We start from the raw sequence: 24,238 nt of genomic DNA on the forward strand, positions 1-24,238 counted from the left end.
TGTGCAATTTAATGTGCAAGTGCACATTAAAGACCCCAACACAGCGTACATTAATCAACAACCCTCCTCTATGGCAACACTTTTCTTTCACTCTCTCCTGTACCCCTCAGCAGTCGAGGGGCTCAGTGAACAGTTACATTTGTCAGGGGACTTTAGTCAAATTCTGGCTTACATAGCGTGCTCGGGGTGTCCACAGAGAGTGGAACTGTCATTTTTCTTTTCCCTGTAAGCTAATTATTCAGGATAGAGCTGTTGAGAACACGACATTGAGGCACTTTTGGGTTGAAAAAGTTACTGGCTAAACTAGGCTACAGCTTAGTTAAAACATTTGGCAAGAGCCAGTTTTGGCTATTGAGTAACTGGGTGATTAAGACTAGACTGACTTAATTAGAAGGAGGAAAAAAAAATTCGCAGCTACATCTGCATTGCCCACACACAAGCATGCTTCCATTCTCTTCCCTTCTTATCTTCTCTCTTGGCCACTTGGGGGGGTTATCTGAGCTGTTGCTGTGACAGCACTGAGATGGGTGGTAAAGAGAGGGAGAGAGCAACTTGCCATAATATGTGGTTGTGCCAGACACATAGCAAGCACGTAGCAGTCACGTGGGTTTCTGCATAGGAATCCCACATGTACTAGTTTTGCAGGCACTGTCCTTGCTGCAAACTTCAAGCATGCCGATGAGCTAATTTCACTCAGCCCCTGTACGACATTCAAGCAATGTATGTATATCTTTATTACCTTTATAGTGAGCACATGTCTGCTTCAGTGACACTGGAGTTATTTTATAGAACTTCCAACGGCCCACGAACCAGCCAAGAGCAACTTTTCGAAGAAGTAGACAAATACAAAGCACAGAGTCCGCAGGTCTTCCTATCACAATTCCTTCATATCACAGGCGAAGCAGACATACAGAGTCCAGGGCACCCTGTTAAGACACACACACTCCCACAGGAAGAAAAAAAAAGTTTGCACTTCAAGCACAAATACAAACAGCACTCTCCAGTATGAACAATATGCTCATTCAATACAGCTGAGCATGCTTTCGTAATGTGCCTGGCTTCAAAGCATACTTCCCAACGAAGAACAACTTTTGAAACACTTTCCCAGTTTGGTGAAGGAGCACAGGCACAGCTTCTGAGCGCCACCAAAATGACCGAACCATAAAGAGCTGCACTTAAATTTTCACTTGGTGTCAGCACCCTAAACATTTTTCCTGTTCAACGGCAGCACCCGCAGCTGTTTTAGGGTTCAACACAAAAAGCTCGAGAAACACCCAACATCCAAATGCCACTTGGGTGCTCCATGTCACTTTACTCCAAACAATCCACAGCACACTTCAAGCTTTGAGCTCATGCATACTCTCTGTATATAAATATCTGTGGAACAAACGGTGACATGGCTGCATCATACACATGTGAACAGCCTGACCACTCGCTATTAGGAACTAACAAGGTGCACAAGTGGATTTGTGCGCACAGACCGGTCTGCTTGCAGATGCTCACCTAAGTCGAGTACTGCAAATTCCAGAACGAGCAAAATGTGTCATACTAGAAGGTGAGGAGAGACCTATACTAAACACACTCAAAATGGTAATAATGAATAACTGCAGTCTTCAAAGGGTGCATGACAATCATAGTGAAATGGGGTAAAACTGCATGCATTTTATACAATATAATAAGCAACATTTTCCTCCATATACAAACTTCCTTAAAGATATTGGTTCTCTTAAATACTAGTGCTTTTATTATAATACAGTGCCAGGCTAGATATGCAACACAAGTTCAGTTAAAATACGACATATTCGACGAGAGACAAGAGTCATAAGTAGTTTTTATTATAAGAAATGTAATTCAGAGAGAAGACTTCAGACTTCACTGAGCAAGCAGGATGCCTGAAATGGATACAAGTGGCTTTATGTGGGCAACAAGACATTTTCTTTTTCACTGCAGGAATGGGCTCATCAGCTTCAATCTGAAGGATTTGCCAGGGAGACATGCATAAAATTTTACAGCAATTGTACATCCGTCGTCATAAATGTGTGGAATGCAACTGGAAAAGAAACTGAACTTTGTATCCGGGGCACATTACTTACGATTTAATGATGCAGCAAGTTAATGGCACGAGCAAATGGCACACTAATAATTAAGCTGCATATGTCTACGCCAAGCTTCATGCAAAGGTAATGATGAAATTAAGTTTTTTTGGAAGCATTGCATTCCATAAACTTCTGACTGTGGGAGTACATACATCATTCAGTGAGGATTAGACAGCAGCACAATACTATATACAAAGAACATGGACTAGAGAAAGTTGCAGCCACATGAACAATTCATCTGACATGAACAGCAACGTAATATGTGCAAAACTTGCCAAGCAATCATCTCTATCAAGACTATCAAATGTATAAGTTCTTTTAATGTGCAAGTAATTCTGTGGCAGTGTTTCAAAATGGCCAATCAGAGTGTGAAGAGTATTTTTGCCTCAAATGGCAACAGTGCAGAAACCTTCCGAGCTAATTTATGTGTAGTGTTCGCACCATAAACTTTCGCAGCGGGGGATACATCGGTGTTAAGATCAGTGCACTTCAAAAACAAGCCCCATCGCTTTGTGGCCTTGCAGCACAAACCTCAGGGTTTGGTTAGCAGATGACAAGAAACAGAATAAAGTGCTCCTCCATTTAAATTTTATGCTGATGTATAGTGCACAACTTGCCGTGTGCTGCACACTACATGTTTTGCTGCAGTGCTATGATCAGTTTGTATACAGGGTGGTTCACTTTACGTAATACAAATTTTTATATAAATAAATAGCTACAGAGCACCGCTTTTAATGCTGAGTTATTTTGACAGGTGGGCATCTCTTTCAGGCACATTTGAGAATACCAATTATCACATTCTAATCAACTTTCCAGTTCTGTGTCGAATAAAATGAGACTAACTGTATATAATGCCCGTGGACAAAGTACACTTAAATACTATTCATACATAAGCCACAGGAACCTACCCTATCCTAGCTTTATAAGAGACACTGGTCAATAACACACATCTACAGGAACCATAAATGATAAGTCAGTGGCATTACTAATGGTTCCCCCCAAGGACAATTCTGAATCACATGTGCACATACGTATACAATGCTGTTTTACCAACCCCTGTGGAAAAGCTATTGGCAGAAAAATTAAGCGATACATCAAACAGCAATCCATAAAACTACAGTGAGGCCAACAAACTGCACTTCATAGTCCACTCCTAGAAATGGACAAAACTTCTCTGCTGGTTTCAGACAGATCCCTTCGGTTGTGTTTCCCTACTGAGCACCATCACTAAACCTTGAGGATTTGAGAGGGGTGGCAAAAAATGAAGTTTTTTACACCCATGTCACCCAGGCACTCTTGGCACTTGCTAAATGCTGTTGCCACCAAATTTATTTCAGTTCTGAGCTAGGAGCCGTTCGCGTGGTACGCCGCTTGGCGACAACAACTTCCCGTGTTAGACAGTAGCTGTAGCTGCTATAAGCCTGAGCAGACTTTGACGAGCTCAACAGAGGTATCACTCCTCTATGGCTGCAGAAGGCCTCTGTGTGACACTGGTATTGAAGCAACACTTCAGATGTGAACTCGGGGAATGAGGCCGATTTGACGAATTTCTAAAAGACAAGTGCAATTCCTTTGCAGGTAGCCATTCTTAGCAGGTAGCATAGAATCATAAGCCAAAACGCTTCTTGAAATTAAATGTTTGGTTTAACTTCATATAGATAATGCTTACTCGTTGCACAATTTCTCTCGGACAATTTTCGTTTTTACAGAGATGTTTTTTGCCTCCGTCAAGCTAACACTCCCTGTATACTTTCTAACCTGCCATGACTGTCTCACCAACAAATGTGATTCGTCCACTCACGGCAATGCTGAAAACCTACAAGAGTGAAGAAATACAACCGTGGTGCATCTTTTGGGTATTGCGTTGCATCCAAATGTGCTCAATACCCGGTGTGTCACAACCTGCCAAAAAAGAAACGAAATCGCTCGGAGCATTTGCACACAATCAATACTGAGTGTGGTGACTCTATAGGAGGCTCATACAAAAACCGGCACTCCAAGCTACACTGATGGCTTGCCTGAGCTCCAATTCCACACAGAAGTGACATTTGGCAGAGTATGGTGAACACTGTTTTTTGGCAACTGCAACTTTGCTATACATAAGTGCAATACAATGCGCAATGGAATCCATCATCTATGCCTGAGTTCTGGGTGAGACAGTACCTTTTCAGAGAAGAAAACATCCATGAGGCCATCTGTTGAAACTAAAACAGGAGAAGAAAAGAGACGTTTTGCCTTTCTGGCTTCATGCAATGAGATGTTAACTGTGATCAAAACAAATCCACAGTTCTGACTGCTCCATGCTGTAGCCAATTGTGTCATTCCAAACAAAACATCCCAGCATCAAATTCAGATGCAATGCTGGGCAAAGCGTAACATCAAATGCCAACCCTGTGTGAAAGCTGAGCAGCAGCAAAGCTAGTGGCTAGATTTACAATAATTTTAGCTGCTTTCCATTAATCATGCCACACCCTGTACGTTTCTGCTAGCATGCCAGCAAGTCGCCATGTCTGACAGATATGTCATGATGCAAATACATCCATGGAAACCATTGTGACAAACGCATGGAATGTAAACCAGGAACATGGAAGAGCTCTCAGTCGCTCAAGCTGCTGTCATCACCGGAGCTGTCGTCGTCTGCGGGACACGGAGACCTGGCGGCACCAGGGGGTGCAGGTGCGTCGGGGTTGCTGCAACGGGAAGGAAAGAATGGTAAATACAACTACCCGAGACCCAGCGACGGAAAATTTGTCCAATATACTAGCCAATGGAATTGCAGGCCAGCAGCCACGGAAGAAGGTTTGGTCCCGTAGAAAAGCAGTTTCTCGGCTACTTATAGAACACGAGGTGTTATCGAGCAAATACACTCAAAGTTGCATAATTTCACTCTTCTCGAGCTTTAAAAAGGCAAGGTTCAGCACTATCACACGTTATGTTGCCAGTAAAAGAAAAAACACATAAGCGGATTCATGTGTACTGTGCTCACACAAATATAGTGAGTTCTTAGCCCATTGGTTCAAGAACGGATCTCGCGTTTTTTTATATATGCATTCGGAACCAAGCTACAAATATCAAGCTATTCTTTTTCTGTGCCACTCCTCAAGGTAGCCACAGCGAGCTTCACCACTAGACTCGCAAGCTGATAGAAGAAGCCAACTTTCTGCCGGCCCTGGGGCCGTGCAGCGTGCACTAGCAAAGGACAATGAGTGCAGAAAGAGAAGGCATTAAAATAGGAATAGAGAAAAGAAAGGAGGGCAAATGGGTACAGGACTGGGCAGCATAAAACACAAAGCAGTGGTGGCCCGACGGTGACAGGGGCCGCTGCAGTGTGGGAGAGTGCGTGCGGTAACACGTCAAGAGGCTTTGCTGTGCACAGTGATGTTGCACACATTTCTTAAGCGTCGCCTCTCAAACAATATCAATGTATCTGTTTCTCTCATGCGTGCCATGTGTGCCACTTCCACTTCTTCTGAGCCCTCAGCTTACAGCAGGCTTGAATAGACTGAGATCGCGTTATAATTGTAAAATATGTATATATATGTTTCATTTTCCCCCCTTGCGTTATACAGTCGTCGACCGATTTTTCGGACTCGAAGGGTCCCGAAAAATGGTCCAAATAATCGAGCAGTCCGAAAAATCAGTGAGTACAAAAAAATCGCTTTATCGCAATGAAATCGGCTTAAAAATGTCACTGATTTTACCTTGCGGAAAATGCAGGCGACGATTTGCGCCAAAGCAGTGCTTTCACTGTACACGCTAGACCGCAAGGTCACGGCATTTAGTTGAATACTTCCCACGCTTCTTTGACGGGCCCGGTGGCACCGGCGGAGCCATGTCCACAACCCGAGTGTGCACCACACCGCTCGTCAAACACACGCAAAGACAGGGCTCTTTTCGTTCAAAGCGGTAGAACCACTGGGCGCAATCACAAAACGCAAACGGATGTAGCTTCCTGAAGACGGAGTGCCACTCTGTCGACGCGATCAGAGAAACCCAAGTGGCGAATGGCGAACGTATGAGACCTGCCGCGGTGGCTCAGTGGTTAGGGCGCTCGGCTAGTGATCCGAACTACCCGTGTTCGAACCCGACCGCGGCAGCCGCATTTCAATGGAGGCGAAACGCATAGGCACCCGTGTGCTGTGCGATGTCAGTGCACGTTAAGGATCCCCAGGTGGTCGAAATTATTACGGAGCCCTCCATAACGGCACCTCATTCTTCTCTCAGTCCTTCCTTTATCCCTTCCCTTAATGCGCGGTGCAGGTGTCTGCCAAAATGCGAGATGAAAACTACGCAATTTCCCCCAACAACCAATTTTAAACGTATGGGACAAGTGATAACTGGCCGCGACCACAACGTCGGAGACAATAAGCAAGCTGACGGCGATGAAAATCCGACTGCCACCTTGAAGTGTTAGAGATCGCAGGGATCTCTAGTGGCAAAAATGAAGACCGAAAGTATGTCAAGCCAATCCAACTGCAGCGTAAATCCACCTCAATCCAAGATGGCACCTTTTGCGCCGGATAAGATGGCCGATTTTGGCCCGCAGAAGACTCACATTAGTCCGAAAAATCTAACTTTCGGACTTTTGAAGTCCGAAATATGCGTTGCAAATATGTATGCGCTTCTATGGGGTGACTGACAGTGCCTCATCGAGGTCCGAAATATCCTACAAGTCCGAATTACCCATCGGCTACTGTATTCGTTGTCGTGTTATATACGCGTAAAGAGGGTATTTCAATTTGTGGTAAAGTACTTTTTAGCATCTCCTAACAATGATATCAATCCAAAGAAACACACACGGGAGTGACAGGTGCTCTGATGTTCCTTGGAAATTGAACAATTTCCTACGCATTGCACATTTCCCACCACACAGTAAAAAGTTTGAAATGCAACAAAAGATGTTTCAGCAGTTTTGTTTCACCCAAATTATCAAAACCAGAATGTCTGCAAGAAATCGGTGGCAATCCACACTCTCAGCCTGAGCATATGTGGTCACTGTCTTTCAATTACGTTCCAAGCTAGGAGACAAATGGCAAAAAGTAGACCATTTGTGATTTTGGCATCGACAATACGGCATGTCCTAGTAGGACTAATGCTACCATTATGAAGAAAACTCTACAGTTGCAGATAAAAAGCATGTACCAGACATGGCTAAACACTATTCTTCGAAAAGAAACGGACGACACAGGGAGAAAAAACGGAGCAAGTGGACAGGCAGGTTTGATAGTACTCTTTCGAATACTGATGTACCAACTAGCCCAACTATCCGTTCTATAATGGTCAAATATGTGCCACCAGTATCACGGCCATTCAAATCCATCCCACTTAAAGGGACACTGAGGAGAAATCGAAATAAGCTTGCATTAATTAATTACTGCATTCTACCAACAAAGAGATTGCAAAAAAAAAGGAGCTTTTATAAATTGAAAAAGGCCCAAAAATAAAATATGTGTACTGCTACGCCAGCTGCTTCCCCTAACAATGTGAAAGTATGTGAAGGCAGTTTTTCAAGTGGATCTCTTGAGGCCAGGCTGCATCTCCATTTTAGTTCCAGACGGTGTTCATGGAGTCCACTATGTAACTGCAGATGTTGATCACAGAGTCCACTATGCGACTGCAGATGCTTATGATGGAGGCCATTATGCGTCTTTTGTTGTAGGACAAATATTCACATAGCCACGAACAGCCAAGCTATCAATTTTTACAATAAAAAAAATTTGATGCACTTGTCTTCAATGTCCTCTAAACAAAAAGACACAGAACGAGGACCGAGTCATAAGGACTGCAGTTGACTCTTGATAAATCGAACTCAAAGGTGACTGGAAATTTGTTCAAATTATGCGATGTTAGATCAGGGGCTTTGTATTGACACCGACACTGACGGGAACAAAGCGTCACTTAGGTTAAATTATAAGTCTGAATTTCGGGATGCACTGAAACGCGACATACTCACCGCTACTACTGGCATGCTTGCTTTGGGTAACTTACATGTGAAAATGGCAGAGGCAAAAAAGTTATAAATAGCAGTGACTTACTCGAGAATGCTGGGGTCCACATTTTCTTGACGCATCTTGATTTGCACAGCACCCAAAGGAATGCCCTGCATTTGTAGGAACGGAAAAAATCAACCCCACTCTACAGAACCGCCAACACAGGCTGTAACTGGCTGCTGCATTATTAATAACACTCACAGTCACTGGACCGTGTTAAGGTCAAAGTTCCCACTGGCTGAACAGTTTGGGCACTTTTCACACACCTTCCGATAGACTCTTGCAAGGGGAAAAAAAGTCTGGTCATTAAGAACAGTTTAGATTGTTCACATTGGTCAATACAGATGCTTGCGGAGCCGTATTCATTGGCATTCTAGAGTATCACTGTTGTATACTACTGAGTTACTTTGTAAAAGGAGATGGATGCAATAGACAGCAACTACACATACACAAAAAAGCTAAAAACTGAGGTTTATACATGTAGGCTTTCTAACCTGGCAAGAGTAATAAATTACAGGTGGCCTAATATTTGGAATAACATGGTATGTCTAGTTCAATGTCCTGAAGCTACAAATGGTTATGAGAGACGCCGTAGTGGATGGCTTTGGATTAATTTAGACCACGTGGTGTTTTCCAGTGTGTTCTGACATTACAAAGCATATGGGAGTGTTTTGCGTTTCACCTCCAGCAAAATGCGGCTGCCACAGCAGAAAATAATAATCCTTAAGCCACTGCGGCAGGCACCAAGCCTCTGGCCCATAATCAAGGACACTTTGCTGCTTAAAGACAATACACTGCTTTCTTTAAAAAGCATGTCTGCTGTGAGCAGCCTTCACCACATGGTGGGCAGATGTCCACCTATGGGACGAAAGAGGAGTTGTTAAGATCAAATCCCTCAACAAAATTGGTGGGCCACAAATTCTTTGCCTATTTATAAAAAGAAAAAGCTCTTTTTTTTTTCGTCGCTAAACAGCAAACAACACAACTTCTTTTCTACTAGTCGAACCAAGCAAACACCGATTATTTAAACTACAATCCAATATTTACTCTTCCTGTTCTACTCCCTCGTGTGAATGAGCAGGGAATATATGAAAAAACATTTATCTTGGCAGTAAACAAGTGGCTTGTTGCAGAGTAACGTGTCACTTCGCAAGCTGCTTTCAGCGGGGCAAGAACTGGCTTACTGTGCACAAGTCTGAGTTCAGCCCTGTCCGTGCCAGCTGCTGGAACGCCTCCGCATTGATATTTCGTTGCACATTAAAGAACTCCAGGTTATGGGCATCAATATACTACGGTGCACCTTAAAGAAGTATAGACACCTAACTTTTGGGTGCGTGTTTTCTTCTTTGCAATGATGCGTAAGGCATTATTATACATGGATTACCACGTAATATTCTTCTATATAGTGCTGTTTCGGTTTCAACAACCGAACGATGACAGTGACACCAACGCGTGCTTTAGGCCATGTGAGGCATGCAAAAACTGCGATATAATCGCCGCTACAAAACAGCATGAGAGAAAATTTCCATTAAAAATTATTTATCGGTCGTAGGCGATTACCACATGGTGATCCATGCACAGTAATGTATTCCAGATCTCCGTAGAGAAGAAAGCATGCCAGCAAAATTAGGTGTCTATACTCCATAAGAGCGGTGACAAGAATGTGACATGTAACTACAGACCTAGGTATTTCATTAACAAGCGTAGTATGTAGATCACTAGAGCACGTAATTTGCACTAACCTAATTAATCACCTACAGAGTAATACCTTTTTCACCAACGCAGCATGGTTTTAGGGCTGGGTTTCTTGTGATACGCAATTAATTGAATTTACTCACGATATTGCAGCCTCAATTAACTTAGGTACGCAGGTTGACTGTATATTTTGATTTTCGGATGGCATTTGATTCCATCTGTGATGCACTCCTGTTACACAAAATATCCCTTCTTAATATACCGGCCAATCTCTTAGCATGGATTCAAGCATACCTCTCTGAAAGAAAACGGTGCGTTGGTCTGGACAGTGAGTGCTCATCAAGTGTGTCTGTGTTATCTGGTGCCCCACAGGGGTCAGTTTTGGGCCCTCTACTTTTCTTGATTTACATCAATGGCCTTACTGACCGTACCACCAGCCGTATTCAATTGTACGTGGATGATTGCTCTACCTACCGCGAAATAACTAGTGCGGCGGACTGTCAACATTTACAGAACGACATGGACTCCGTTTTCTCGTGGTGCCAATCCTGGAAGATATCTCTTAATTTATCCAAATGCAATCTCGTAAGGTTTACAACTAAAAAACAGCCAATGCTTACCAATTATGTCATGGATGGAACCTGCCTGTCGGTTGCAAGAGAATACAAATATTTGGGGGTTGTATTCTCTGCCACTTTGTCATGGAATGCTCATATACACAACTCTGAAGGCTAGTCGAATGTTAAATTTCCTCAGACGAAATTTTAACCAGGCACCAATTAAGCTAAAGGAAACATTATTTCTGTCAAATGTACGTCCCATTCTTGAGTACACTTGCAGTACTTGGAATCCGTCAACCCAGTGCAACATTGCAAAACTTGAACGCGTACAGGCAAGTGCTACTCTCTTTGTGTAAGGTAATTACGACTTTTCGAAAAGATCTCGCGATATTTCCAAAAACCTGGGGTGGCCGCTGCTTGAAATGAGAAGAAAATACCTGCGCTTGTCGTTATTTTATAATATATTTTACTCTAGAACAGGCATCGATACAGACAGATATCTAAAGAAACCAACATATGTATCTGCACAAACGGACCATTCCTGAAAAGTGCGTGAATATGCTTGCCGGATAAACTTATTTAAGAACCGCTTCTTCCCTAAGACCGTACATGAGTGGAATGGTTTGCCTGGAGAAATTGTTTCTGGGACCCCTTCATTTTTTATCCAGGATCTGAAAAATATTCTTCTTTAATGGGTTTTAGCATTGCTTTTAACATCTCATGCCTGTTTTTCCACTTACCATGATACAGTGTGGTTAAGTGACACAGATATCAAGACAACTACGCGTATACATATAGTTTTATTTTTCACTGCTTGTTTCATGCCTTCCAATTTGCAGCTGAATTTGTATTATATCATCTGTGCACTCATATTGTTTTTTCTTTCCCCCTACACTAATGCCCGCAAGGGCGCTGTAGGTATGTAAATAAATGAAAAATAAATGAACAACTGCTGACAGTGTTGCTTTTGCACAAAGAGGAGGACATTAATCAATATTACTGTTACTATTTCTTTACTATACACCTGACTCTATTATGTCCCAGACATGTAATGCTCTTCCTTCAGAAACTAGTTCTTGTTAATCATTAAGCCATATTTGTAAAAACTTAAAGGATTTATACATTGCCTAATTATAGGTTGTTTTTGGTGTCAATGTGAAATTTTTATTGTGATAATTATTTGTGTTGTGCCATGCATTTTACTGTCTACTTTGAATTGCTCATTTTCACTGTCTTGTTTGTCTTCAAAGCGGTCTAATTTTGAGGCTAAGTCTTGCTGTTGACTGTCATGTTTCGCACGACAAGCAGCTCTACTGGCTTGAGTGAACCTGATTTGTGTTACTATACCTGTATAGATATGAGAATAAATTATTATTATTATTATTATTATACTTCTCAAGCTGCCCACACCTTCAGTTTGTCTTTTGTCATGAATGAATTAAGAATCCCCTTGGCACCAGTTGTGGAAATTACTGACTGAACAAGAACAGGTTGAGTATTATGAATTGAAAGGAATGCAACCATGAAAACTACAATCATCAAATGTGCGTGCTGAAATATACACAAGTCAAGTTCCTCCAGTTCATTTCACAAGCACATGGAAGCTTCCTTTTGAATTTCAAAGTTATACTACAGCCGTGGAGCCATATGGGAGCTATGGAGTTTTGATGGTCGTGGTATGGTGTTTTTGCTTCAACGTCACCAAGCTTCACACGGGCTAAGAGACATGCCATGGCAGAGGGCTCCAGATTAACTTTAACCGCCTGGGGTGCTATAACGTGCAGTGACATCACACTGCACAAAGGCGTTTTTGCATTTCATATCTCACCGAGACGCGGCTGCCTCGCCTGGGATTCCATCCCACTATCATGGGCTTAACAGCCCAACACATGGTCAGATCTAGTTCTTCAGTGATTACCAGTTTAACTGGTTCGGCCATATTGTCACATCATTACATCACCCCCATGGCCACTAAGCCACCGTGACAGGTATGAAGCTCTAAAATATTACATATGAAATGACCAAATAAATAAAGAGACATGATTCTGTAATAAACTATGATGGCCCTACTGAGCCTCATCACTCATCGGAGAAAGTGGTGTGATTCACTGAAGTGCAAAAGTATTAGGCATGCTATGAATGTTTGTTGGAGAATTTTGAAGTGCTCTGTTGGACGACCACTCCTCTATCATAAAAAAAAAAAAGCCTGACAAATTTGGTTCATCTGCTTCTTTAAGAAAGATCCCCCAAATCGACCAATACTCCTGCAACATTCTGAGCCACTTACAACGCTGAGCATCTTGAAGTACTTTGAAAACCTAGGATCCTTGGAGACCGTGTTCGTGGGTGCAGCCGCAGGTTGTGCTGCCGGTGCTGGTCCATCCGCTGCCTTCGAAACTTCTTTCGAGTCGGTAGTGGGGCCATTCGCCTGTGGCTGGCTGTGACCGGCTGTGGCTTGTGCGGCTCCTGATATCCCCTGACCATCACCACCACCGGCTTCTGGCTTGGCTGAAGCAGCTGCGTCAGCAGTCACGTTCTCCAGTCCAGGAATGGATGAGAGCTGAGGAAAGAAAAAAAAAAGACAGCTGGGCTGCAGTTCTTCAGCCTACTACTTTTCAGTGCACAGCACAGATAAAGAAAGTACAAAGAAATTTTAGCAACAAACAGTGGAGTCCAATAAAGATATCCCTGCCTGGTAGTCACAGCAAGGAACGACGAATGCTAATGGCCTGCCCTCCTCACGGATAATGGCCCAGGACACATATGAGGCTTACAGTTGGAGATCAAAAGCAACAGGCAGACTGACCTAGCTTCTTGTGTTCTCTTTTATCTACTCTCTTGAGCGAAGTGTGGTTATCCTAAAAAACAGTCATTTGTCAGCGTAGCTTGAATACCCTAACTGTGCTTTATTTTCCTACTTGAAGTGAATGAAACTTACTGCTGTGGCAAAGTTGAATTGAACGACACCTATTAAATGAAAGCGTAAAGGCCCCATGTCGCAGAAAAGCCAGTGTCGGCATAAAGGTGGCTGTTACAAGAGGCTCCCATAAATGGCGCCAGCCGCACCAGTGGTAGTCAGAAACCCCGCACCCTAGGGTTGCGGATCATTCATGCTACTGCTACGCCATGCATGCAAATTCGGTTTATAATTTATGGGGGTTTAACGTCCCAAAGCGACTCAGGCTATGAGAGACGCCGTAGTGAAGGGCTCCGGAAATTTCGACCACCTGGGGTTCTTTAACGTGCACTGACATCGCACAGTACACGGGCCTCTAGAATTTCGCCTCCATCGAAATTCGACTGCCGTGGCCAGGATCGAACCCGCGTCTTTCGGGCCGGCAGCTGAGCGCCGTAAGCACTCGGCCACCGTGGCGGCTTGCATGCATGCAAATTCGTACGGCTTGGAGGGGTTTATATGTACGTCACGTGGTCTTTCACATAATGATTGTCTGCATGGACAAGAGAAACCTATGTCACGACATACCCTTAAAGGCAGAGCTTAAGCGTCCGCCAATTTTTTTCACATTTATGCCACTCGTGCACAACACTGAGTGGGCCTTAAAGAACTATGTGAACTAAGCATTGCTGAGTATCATGCTTCACTCGATTAACATCTATTGTACAATGATGACAAGGATTATCACAGAAAATATAGCTTTAATCCTATTTTGTCAATTTCCCTTCAGTATCTATTCCATCTGACAATGCACTACAGTACATTAATTTTTCTCCTGTCGATGGTTTTATTACACTAACTTTTGCACCTTACACTACATTTTATGCATTAGTATTCTGCACCACTGTTTCAATCACAGGAGACCGTCTTTGCAGTTTTGACTTTTCAGCCTCCTGCTGAAAAGATGCTGTGCAACCTAGGTAATTCACTCTGAACCTGAAACAAAAAGTGTAAAATGTGAAGATGTTTTGAACACAACACCCACAGTGGGTCCAAATGCGTGTGTCCAACTTAGGAGTGCGCCTTTTAACTTTTGCGTGTTACAATTCCCTTAGCCATCTCACTGTAACCGTAAAACAATCGCTCAAGCACGCTTCACTGCAGTACTTTTGCTCGACAACGGTCCTCAGTTCCAGCGTCCATGCGATAATCGTGAGGTCCACTCACCTTGGCTTCCAAGATGCACATTGAGGCTTCCAACCTCTGTATCCTGATGAGCAGGTCTTCCAGTTTCTCATCGCACACCGTAGCGAAGTGGTTTAGGAACGATGTAGTCCTGGTGAGGAAATAGTTGAGGAACGCCAAAGTCCGCTTCTGCTGGATTGGCGGAACCTAAAGAGGACGCGATGCCAAGAAATTGAATAGAAAACAGAAAAAAAAATATACAGAGAGCAACCAGCCACGCTGCCGAATGTGTAACGGGTAAATAGCCCACTGCCAGGTTAGCTAAAAATTCGGCAAACAAGAACAAAATCAAACAAAACAGGCTCAGTACCCACCAGATCAGCGACGCCACAGTGACAATATTTCACTGATCATCAGACAAGAACGAAAGTGACAGAAAACAACACCCACTGCATTCACATCGGTGAGCGCTGGGTGTTCGAGAGGTTAGGATCCGACTTACAAACGAAAAAGCCTGACTGAAAAAGTACAGTAGTGCAGGCAGACGTATAATTATCTGTGCTCTATATTTCGCAAAAGATCTGAAGGCCTCTACTTATTTACCTTGGTGTAATCAACGCCGGGCCCGATAATCGGGAGACCATCGTCGTCCATGATGCTTGCAACGGTCCCGCAGCTACTTTCTTATGTGCATTATCTTTCGTCAAAAAGCAATACATTTCTATTAAGTGAAAGTCACAAATAATATCGTAATATTCAAATTAGGCTAACACAGGGAAATTTAGAGTAAGAAAGTTTTTCAGCAAAAATAAGTTGTGGACAAGTTGACTTCTGCGGTGCTGTGTTTAATGGCGGTTAGCAGTTGGTGGCCTCTCTGTTTGACATTCAATCATTTCCCAGGCGTGTTGCGATTAATTGTGGACGTTCAGGACAGGCGCGCGGTTGACGCGAGCCCGTAGACAGCGGCGCCAGTCCGGATATCGTGTCGCCATGGACGATGCCAGCGGAATGCCATCGCTGCAAGCGGTCGTCCAGGCCACACACGCGCTCTACAGGCAACCAGACACTGCGGGCAAGGAGAAAGCATCGGTGTGGCTCGGCGAGCTGCAGAGATCGGTGGGTTCCTAGCGCCCGACGGCTTCGTCCCCTCCTGACAAACCAAAAGGATTAACTTGCTTAACGTTTGGATTTGTCCCGCCGGGCCGGAGTGATGCGCCGGAACGAGGCGGCCGAGAAGCGTGCGATGCGGTGATCGAAAGCTGTCAAGCATGTAGTCGCGGCTCTCAGCTGACGCTGGAATTGCTACGCGCTGTTGTTGTTGTCATTTTCTGCCTTTAGGTTCGAGCAGGCGCCGTTGCGAAGGTGCGTTTGCGATCCCAACTGCGAAACCTCTCGGCACGGACCGGTTCCTTGGCGTGCGAAGTGTTGCCTCGCGTGTCAGACCCTCTCTGCTTCCAGTTTCGCCCGTGGACTCTTTTGGTCGTGTTCGTGACATCTTCGCCGAAACGTCGGGCGGCGCGGAGCACGTCGATCCGGTCGTCCTGCTTGCTTGGCTGTGTAGGAAGAGCTATTCTCTGCCGTCACGTTCAAGTGTGCCTCTTGTCAGTGCGTTTTCAAGGAGGCGCTTATGACATCACGTTAGATGCAATTAAATATATGCGGAAGGTAACTGTCCCGCACCTTATGGTTTCCATCTCCTGAAAGCTAGGACGACGGATTTGCTCGTTGAGCTGCAGCAGACAACCATATCGTATATGACCTCGAAATCGTTAGCAGATTTCGGCTAATCCTTACCAAGACTGCAGCTGCCGCTATGTTGAGACTTTATCTACAAATATAAAGCACTCTAAAGGCAGGCGTGTGAATCCGAGACCTTGATCACTGAACAACCGAGAACTAGACTCCGTCTGAAGCTCTGTGCAGGTTGTTTGCGGCTCGGCTTGCCCCACGCGTTTAATTTAAACAAACTGGACTTCCTGAACTGCACCCGCGGGAAGGAAAAAGCAAGTTATGCTGCCCAAATCAATATGATGTGTGGGCTGTGTGGTGTGGCGTGTTGTTCGAAACCCTTTTTACTCAATTTCCTTTTTTGTTTCTTCAGATAAAAGGGAGGCTGCCCTGCTGTAAGAAAAGGTAGAAGTGCAAAAAAAATTCTGACATTGGAGAAAGAGGGTAGGGCTTGTGGTCGGGCATTGTGCTGCTTTCTTTTGAGGTCACCACCTGTCATTAGGATTCCGACGGCAACCATTTGCGCCCAGCTGTCCACTCTGGCTGCTTTGGTTCACTGAAGCGGTTGTCAGCGTTGCTTTTCTTCATTGCACAGGAGAGGGGGTTCTCTTCCAGTCTGCTCCAGTGTTTACGCAAGTCCTGTGTATTTTTAGATGAACTCCGATGTGGCTTACCTTTCTGATGAATGGCAATTATTGGTGTTGTAGTTCTTTTTGCTTCTGATTTTCTAAGGGACAGTCAACTTCATCGTAAAGGTTTTGATGTAGAGCTTGTTACGTAGAGTAAAGTGTAAATACTCGCTGTTCATTGTACATTTTTTTTATCTCTGTGCATAATTATTGCAGCACATGCTGGAATAGATATTTGTATATGGTACTCTTAATTCTGTAAAGGTAGTTAGCTCGTTTGTCATTTCCCCGTGACTACCATGGTGTTGACTAAGTGAAAATAACTTTACTTTTTGTTTATGTCCATCAAATAATTTAGCTGCTACCATGCTGTGTGATTTTTAAGCTGACAATGTTCAGCTAGTAAAATGTGAGACCTTAGTATTTCTTTGATTTCTTTTTCATTAGTCATTCTTACTTCGTTATTAGCAATACAGCACTTGATTATTAGATATATTGTTCAATTTTGTTGTGCTTATGAGTCCTAGAAGATCAGACACCTTTCTGTCTTTCCTTGACTGACTTGGATAGGTCTGCCTAAAAATATGGGCCCAGCATGTAGTGTCATAGCTGCTAGTTGCCAGGCCATTTACTGAGGCACAAACTATGACAAGTCTGTATTTCAAAGCTAAGAATGTGCCAGAATAGCTCAGGCAAGTGAAGTGAAATTGGAAAACGCTCCTTACAAGCAGACTAGCTACCCAAATCAACGTATAACCTGTAATGGCATCCATCGATGCTGTGCAGTTGTGTTTCGTAACACGTCTATGTGGATGACAAAGCTGATATTCAGCTGGCTGGGATTGATGACGGAAAACAAAACAAAATGGCATGAATGTTGCCTCTCGCTCTGCTGTCATTGTTTTGGTGGCTGCCTTGTAAGCAGCTATGAATATGCATATCTCTTATGGAATTCCTATGGAGGTGCGAGGAGCTGGATGTTGTAGTCAAAACATTGCATGCTGGAAGGTAGAGAAACGAGAAAAGAATAGACAGTATTTCAGGCAGCAAATTAAGTACCAAAGGTTTGCAGCTTTGGTAGGCAAGGTTGGGGTGGTCTGACTTAAGCCAAGTCACACAAGGTGATGTGAGGGGATGGAGCGGCCACAGTGCACTGAAAAAGACAGTGCGTCATTTTGGTGTTAGGTGCAATACTCCTAACTATTGGGCTAGGTGGTGCACTATCAGAACTCTAAAAGGTGCGAGTGGAATGCAAAAAATAGGTGTTTGATGCGGATGGGCACTCCCTTCCATTCCAGCGTTCGTTTGCATTAAACACCTCCTTCTTGTGTCCATGTCCTTGTGTCCTACTGGTATCTTTTCAAGATGGTGCAAGAACAGGGGCAGATGGGGCAGGAGAGATTGAGACGGGCGGAGGTAAAGTGAGTACCGAGATGAATCTTCCACAGAGGAACCAGCCGTAGTGGCTCAGTGGCTTTGGCGTTTGCCTGCAGTGGCTTTGGCGTTTGCCTGCAGTGGCTTTGGCGTTTGCAGCACTTCAATGGAGGTGAAATGCAAAAGATGCCTGTGTGATGTCAGCACAGACTGAACCACCCAAGGTGGCCTAAATTAATCCGGAGGCCCCCACTGCAGTGTCCTTCATAGCCTGTGTATTGCTTTGGGACGTTGAACACCATTATTTACTCTTCTTCCATGGAAGATGGGCCTGGGAAGTGTCCACTTTGGTGTAAGGGGTATAAATGGTACGGAGGAAGTTTCTTGTGTTGTTGTAAAAGGGCCAGAGGTCTGGCTGGTAATGAAGGGAATTGCATGTGCCTGACCAATAGTATTGTGGGAACGCCTATGAGCTAGCTCAGTGCCTGCAACACCAACTTGGCCAGGTACCGAGACCACCTTGACGGAGAAAGGAAAGAGGTCTTGTGTGGAGGTTGTTGGGAAGAGAGGTGTTCTTTGGGGCACGAATGGGTAGCATAGATAATTATAAGTGATGTTCTGAACAAAGAACCCAGTTAGTAGTCTGTCTTTATCTTATCTCTCAATTGTGCTCTTGTTGTACCATTGGTGCTGTTCTTCCAATGGATTGTTACTTATCTCGTCTAGTTTGTCATCTTAATACATAGATGTGTACTCGCAACTGTTTTTCAGTATGAACAGAATTTGCTTTAGGGAGAAACATGCTACATGGGGGATAAACAGGCAAGTACTATACTCTCAACTAAGTTTATTTGGAGAAGCATATGTACATGTATTGCAGATGTACCATTGGTAGCAAAAGTTTTTGGGATGTGTTTTCTCCGAAAATAAATAATTGCAGTGCATCCTCGCGGATCCTTTGCCAGGCACTATTACAGCGGATGCAGCATATGTGAATGTGTCGAAATAATTTTTTTTCTGCACATGCATGTCCCATAAACTTTTTCTGCTAATTGTACTTGCCTGTCTGTGTGTTTCTTCCTGTGATTGCCCTCATAGCTCTTTTGTGTGTCCTTACGATGTCTGCGTAATCTGCGTAACTGGGCTTTAGAAATTAAGTGTGTTGTGTGCTCTTCTCTGCAGGTCTGCGCCTGGAAGATTGCAGATGAGCTTCTCCAGCAGAACCTTGACCTGGAGTCATGCTACTTCGCAGCGCAGACCATGCGGACAAAGGTAATGAGGGATGTTCCCGGTGGGCATTCCCTATTCTGTTGTTCCACATCCTGTATATCCACTGGTTCCTTTGTTGTCAAACCAACCAGCCTAGTCATCATCATCAGCCTTACTACACCCACTGCAGGGCAAAGGCCTCTCCCATGTCTCTCCAATTAACCCTGTCCTTTGCCAACTGCATCCACCTTTTGCCTGCAAACTTCTTAATCTCATCCGCCCATCTAACCTTCTGTCGCCCCCTGCTATGCTTACTTTCTCTTGTAATCTACTCCGTTACCCTTAAGGACCAGCGGTTATCTTGCCTTCGCATTACATGCCCTGCCCAAGCCCATTTCTTCCTCTTGATTTCGACTAGGACCTCATTAGCACGCGTTTGTTCCCTGACCCACTCTGCCCGCTTCCGGTCTCTCAACGTTACGCCCATCAGTTTTCTTTCCATGGCTCGCTGCGTTGTCCTTAACTTAAGCTGAACCCTTTTCGTTAGCCACCACGTTTCAGCTCCGTAGGTGAGTACCGGTAAAATGCAGCTGTCGTACACTTTTCTCTTAAGGGAAATTGGTAAACTGCCACTCATGATCTGAGAGAACCTGCCATATGCGCTCCACCACATTCTTATCCTTCTAGCTATTTCCCTCTCATGATCCGGATCAACTACCAGCCTAGTAATTTGTTACTAATGAGCCTCAAAATTGGTGCTTGGATGCGGCAAGCCTGGCTTGTATTTTGGAGCAGTCCTTTTGTGGGCTGTATAGTGGTCAGAGTCCTGCACACGTGGCACGAAAAACTTGCAGGTGGGCTAGCTGTCTTAGCTTTATTACGTCGACGCTACTTTTAAATACTTGAGTGCATTGCATGGGATGATTGAAGAATGAAAAATGGTCTGTATGTTTTTTTTGTCAGAGCTGAATTGCCATGTGCTGCAAACGTTTGTACATTAGGCCCTTTGGCAAGAAGAATGGTTTCATTGCTTCGTGGTCCAGACAGTGTCATAGAGGAGTGTTCCTTTTCCAGTCTTGGTGCCTAAATTTAAGCCTAAAATGTTGATTAAACAGCATGAACTAATTCTATTAAGGGGAAAGATTCTTAAGGATAAACAGTGTTCTGTTTCAAATTATTGATATCAGTAGTGATCCATTTCGTTATCGGTCGTTGTGTCTACAGGTGTGAAAGCGTCGCTGAAAATAAATGGTCAAAATGTAACAGGTCGAGGAGGAAATTAAAACAGGAATGTTTCATTGTTATAGGAAACCAGAACAAGACATTTTGTGCTAAGCTTCTGAACCTTTGTTTTAAATCTAGGATGATGTTTAAACACATATTGCTTACTTCGTTCATTCTGCAAATGTGTCATGTTAACCGGTATGCTATGAGTAATGAAGCTAGCATTATGGTTGGGCTATGTTGTGGTTTGCGATGCTTAAAGTGACTTTAATCTGGGCCAGATTTGTGGGCATTGGGCAATAGAATAAAATATATTGGGATCTTTAATTCATCAAGATGGGAGCAGTATGTATATCTGCTTCCTGCATTTTTAAGCAATTAAGGTTCTCCTTCAGAGATGCTTTAGATGTGAAGTATGGAGCAGGGACACATCTTATGGCTTGGCCAAAGGCAAAGCATCATCTTGGTCTTAAAGTAGCTGTTTCAGGCACTTTCTCATCTCGATTATGGTTAGCTTGTCTGCTAAATAGGCTGCTTGGTAGGTAATAAATTTTTGTACGCGATTATTCATGTTGCAGTTCATTGCAGTGTTATTAGTCCAAAAGCTAGGTGGACATGTATGTACACATGGATTTATGTGCTTGTGGAACGCAAAAAGCACCCCAAGGACCTCAGTTTGAGAACCCCTGCTTTGTGTGTCTTATCCTGTGTGCTAAGCCTTTAAAGTAGTGTATGTGCCATTAAAGCAAGCCATTTTGAGGTAGGCTCGTGCTTTGTGGAATGCTCCTGGAGATTCGATCTCACTTGGCTTCCCTTTCTTCTGTTCTTGCATTGTGGTGTGGGGGATAGATCCAGTATGCCTTCCACGAACTACCACCAGAGTCTCATAGCTCACTGCGAGATTCTCTCTTGGAGCACCTGGCAAAAGTCACCAAAGATACTCCGCAAGTCATCGTTACACAGGTGAGGCTGAGCTTGCAGTTTTCCTTTTGTGTTTATTATTATTTTTGCCGTTATTATTACCATCATTATTATTGTTGTTGTCTAGATGGTTGTTCTTATCTTAGCGGTCGGCAAAGTGCTGGCAGTGAATAGAGGAGGGAACTCTGACAAGGGCAGTTATGTGAGGGCAATGTTTTATTTTTGTATGAAATACTATTGTGAGAGGTTTCAGGGAGAAAAATCTAACTCAATGAAGTCTGTGCAATCTGAGAAAAGCGAGTGAAATTCAAGGGAAACGATTTGAATTGCAATTGCCGATCTCATCGTCGTGTGTATCGAAGGAAGGCAGAAGCGTATCCCTCTGACCAGGGGTTGCCTCAGAGCCATGTATCAATGGTGCCCTCAGTGGAGGTGGACAGTCAGATTTGCTGAGGGCCCAGTTATGGTTCAGCGCAGCAGGCTGTGGTCTACATGGGATGGGGTACGCACAGTACAGCCTTGTCGGTCAAGAACTTTGTCTCAAGACAGCATCAGGTAACCAGTGAGCGCAGACACACCTGATGGTGACTGTGTGAAGTGTTTGTGATGAAATTGGAGCTCTCGATTAGGCAGAACAAGATTGAAGAAGTGTGTCTGCTGATTGCTGGATGGCTGGTCCTACCTGGTGAGGTTAATAAGGTACACGTGATTAATGGTGCAAAATATGTGAGAAACGATGGTGGTGGCAGCATTAAAGAGACTCTCCATCCCATATTTGTTTTGAGTAAAAACTCGTTGCTTGGCTCCTGTTGATGTTTATTGCTGAGGAAGTTGGATTTGAAATGGAAAATTTTTTTCCCTGCCACTCAATTCAATCTCATGATGATGTGAGTGAATGGCAGTGGGACCTAGCTCCTGAGATCCATTAATGAAAATTGGTCTTAAAGTCATTGTAGCTAGCATGCGAGAACCGCCAGTGCATGTGGTACCTGCACTTAATATTTTTTTTTGCCTCTTCTAGCCGATAAAAGTTCAGTTTTCAATACATGTACCTTCTTTGTCATTATTTATCGATGTGATAACCATTGATATAGGCCATCTTCAGTTTGTCATCAGTGTTCTCTCAAGTGCTTAATATAATGAATAGTGAAAATTTTAGGAAAGAAGAATTTTAGCTTGTTAAATACTGTCCGCCATTGATGAATTTGGCGAGTGTCTCCATCAAAAATTGTCGGGCTTTTCCAGTGCGGTTCTGGTGATTTGCGGAGTTTTAGCAGCTTTCATGAACATGTTAAACAGTTTGCTAAGTCACCTGATGGCTTTTCGTTTTTATTTTTCCTACAGCTGCAAAATATAACATTCAAGTGTCCCTGGTGTGTTGATGCCTGAAGGCCTTACCTTGAAATAAGGGAGCAGTTACTCATTATTATCCGCCCAGGAGTAGCTATATGGCTATGAAGAGAAGTTCTGCAGCTTCTACAGGAACTTTGCAGTTGAAGAAAATTTCATGCCAGGACTAGTGCAGATGTTTCTTCAACTACAGAGTTTTTTGTGGAAGCTGTATAGCTTCTCTTCATTGCTGTATGGCTGCGCTTGGGTGGATGCTGACGAGTAACTACTCCGTTATTTCAAAATATACTCCACCTTGGGGGACTCCCTTACTGACATTGGACAGGCCATATCTTGAGCAAACACAGCCTCCCATTTTGCTGTTTGCCGAGAGATAAAAAGAATGGCATGACCAGGTTGTTCCGCCCTTGGATCATGTAGTAGGCTGTACTAAAGCAGTAACCATGATGACTTTCCTGTTTGTTTTGCTGTCCAGGGCACATACATCACATGCACTTCATTTTTGATCCCTTATCTTCCCATTGTCTTTCTCTTCATGTAAGGTGGATCATATGTCAGAGTGTACTGACTGAATTCAGTATCTGTTGAAAAGAGGCAAGGTGGTGCTCCTCACATGGGGGTACCTCACATCATGTTTTGGTTTCTTGTTGGCACTTACTATGCCGCCACAGTATTTTCAGTGATCATCTGAAGAACATTTCAAATTATCAGGAAGTCGAATTGTTATCCAGGCATTTTATGAGATTAGGTACGGTTGTGTAAACCTTCACTGTGTGTATATGTGTGTGTGCAGGGGAGGCAGATTAAACGATAACAGCTGTTCTACTAACAGTGGTTTTTATTTCAGGTACATTGTTGTGACTTTTCTTCGGTGTGTTTTATGTGCACTTAGCAGTCTTGGAGCGGCTGTCTTCTTTTCTGAAAGTGTGTCTGCTGTGCAGACTGATGTTTAGGTTGCTGGCTGTTGCACGGGTGTTGTGACACTCTGCGTCTTCTCTTGCATCTGCTGTTGCAGCTGTCTCTTGGCATGGCCAACCTTGCCCTGCAGATGGCTACCTGGACGTCACCGGTCGTTGACCTGATAACCAGGTATTGTTTCATGCTTTGTGAACTGTGGTGGTGACTCGATGTGGGCTGTGCCCGAACAGGAAGGAAAGGGCAGTTTGCATGATGCTACCTTTTCATTGTGACATGGAACTGTTAGTTCTCATGGTGTCACTGTTCCCACTTGAACTTCAAACTGTAGCGTCAATACTTGAGCTTTCTCGGAACCCCTTTTAAAAGCCTGTATGCCTCCAGCTAGTTGCCGTCACATGTGCGCTCCCTGTATACAGTAGAACCTTGTTGGTATTTATATAAGAAAGTGCAGAAGAGAAACTAT

General features: G+C 43.8%; 2 protein-coding genes across 2 annotated transcripts in view; one reads left to right on the forward strand and one right to left on the reverse strand.

Moving 5' to 3' along the window:
* Positions 1–714: 714 nt before the first annotated feature.
* On the reverse strand, positions 715–15,178 carry CCDC53 (Coiled-coil domain containing 53). The gene is made up of 5 exons (XM_077636014.1): positions 15,026–15,178; positions 14,465–14,629; positions 12,629–12,901; positions 8,132–8,196; positions 715–4,786 (listed from the first exon to the last, which is right to left on the reverse strand). The coding sequence occupies exons 1-5, from the start codon at positions 15,074–15,076 to the stop codon at positions 4,693–4,695; spliced, it is 648 nt and encodes a 215-aa protein (XP_077492140.1). The 5' UTR covers positions 15,077–15,178; the 3' UTR covers positions 715–4,692.
* A 73-nt stretch (positions 15,179–15,251) lies between these two features.
* The window catches only part of LOC144103238 (transportin-3-like), a 61,757-nt gene continuing 52,770 nt past the window's right edge, over positions 15,252–24,238 (forward strand). The window contains 4 exon segments of the mRNA XM_077636015.1: positions 15,252–15,538; positions 19,336–19,425; positions 21,436–21,549; positions 23,873–23,946. Of these exon segments, the coding sequence (XP_077492141.1) occupies positions 15,413–15,538; positions 19,336–19,425; positions 21,436–21,549; positions 23,873–23,946 (404 nt within the window). The 5' untranslated portion in view covers positions 15,252–15,412.

This window comes from Amblyomma americanum, chromosome 9 (genome assembly GCF_052857255.1).
Source record: "Amblyomma americanum isolate KBUSLIRL-KWMA chromosome 9, ASM5285725v1, whole genome shotgun sequence".
NCBI lineage: Eukaryota > Metazoa > Arthropoda > Arachnida > Ixodida > Ixodidae > Amblyomma > Amblyomma americanum.

Coding starts and splice junctions, on each gene's coding strand:
- CCDC53 (XM_077636014.1), bottom strand. CDS start 15,076: ATGGACGACGATGGTCTCCCGATTATCGGGCCCGGCGTTGATTACACC. Junction 12,902..14,464: donor TGTGCATCTTGGAAGCCAAG/GTGAGTGGACCT, acceptor TTCTTTCCTCAG/CTCTCATCCATTCCTGGACT. Junction 8,197..12,628: donor ACTTCAAGATGCTCAGCGTT/GTAAGTGGCTCA, acceptor CTACAAATGCAG/GGCATTCCTTTGGGTGCTGT.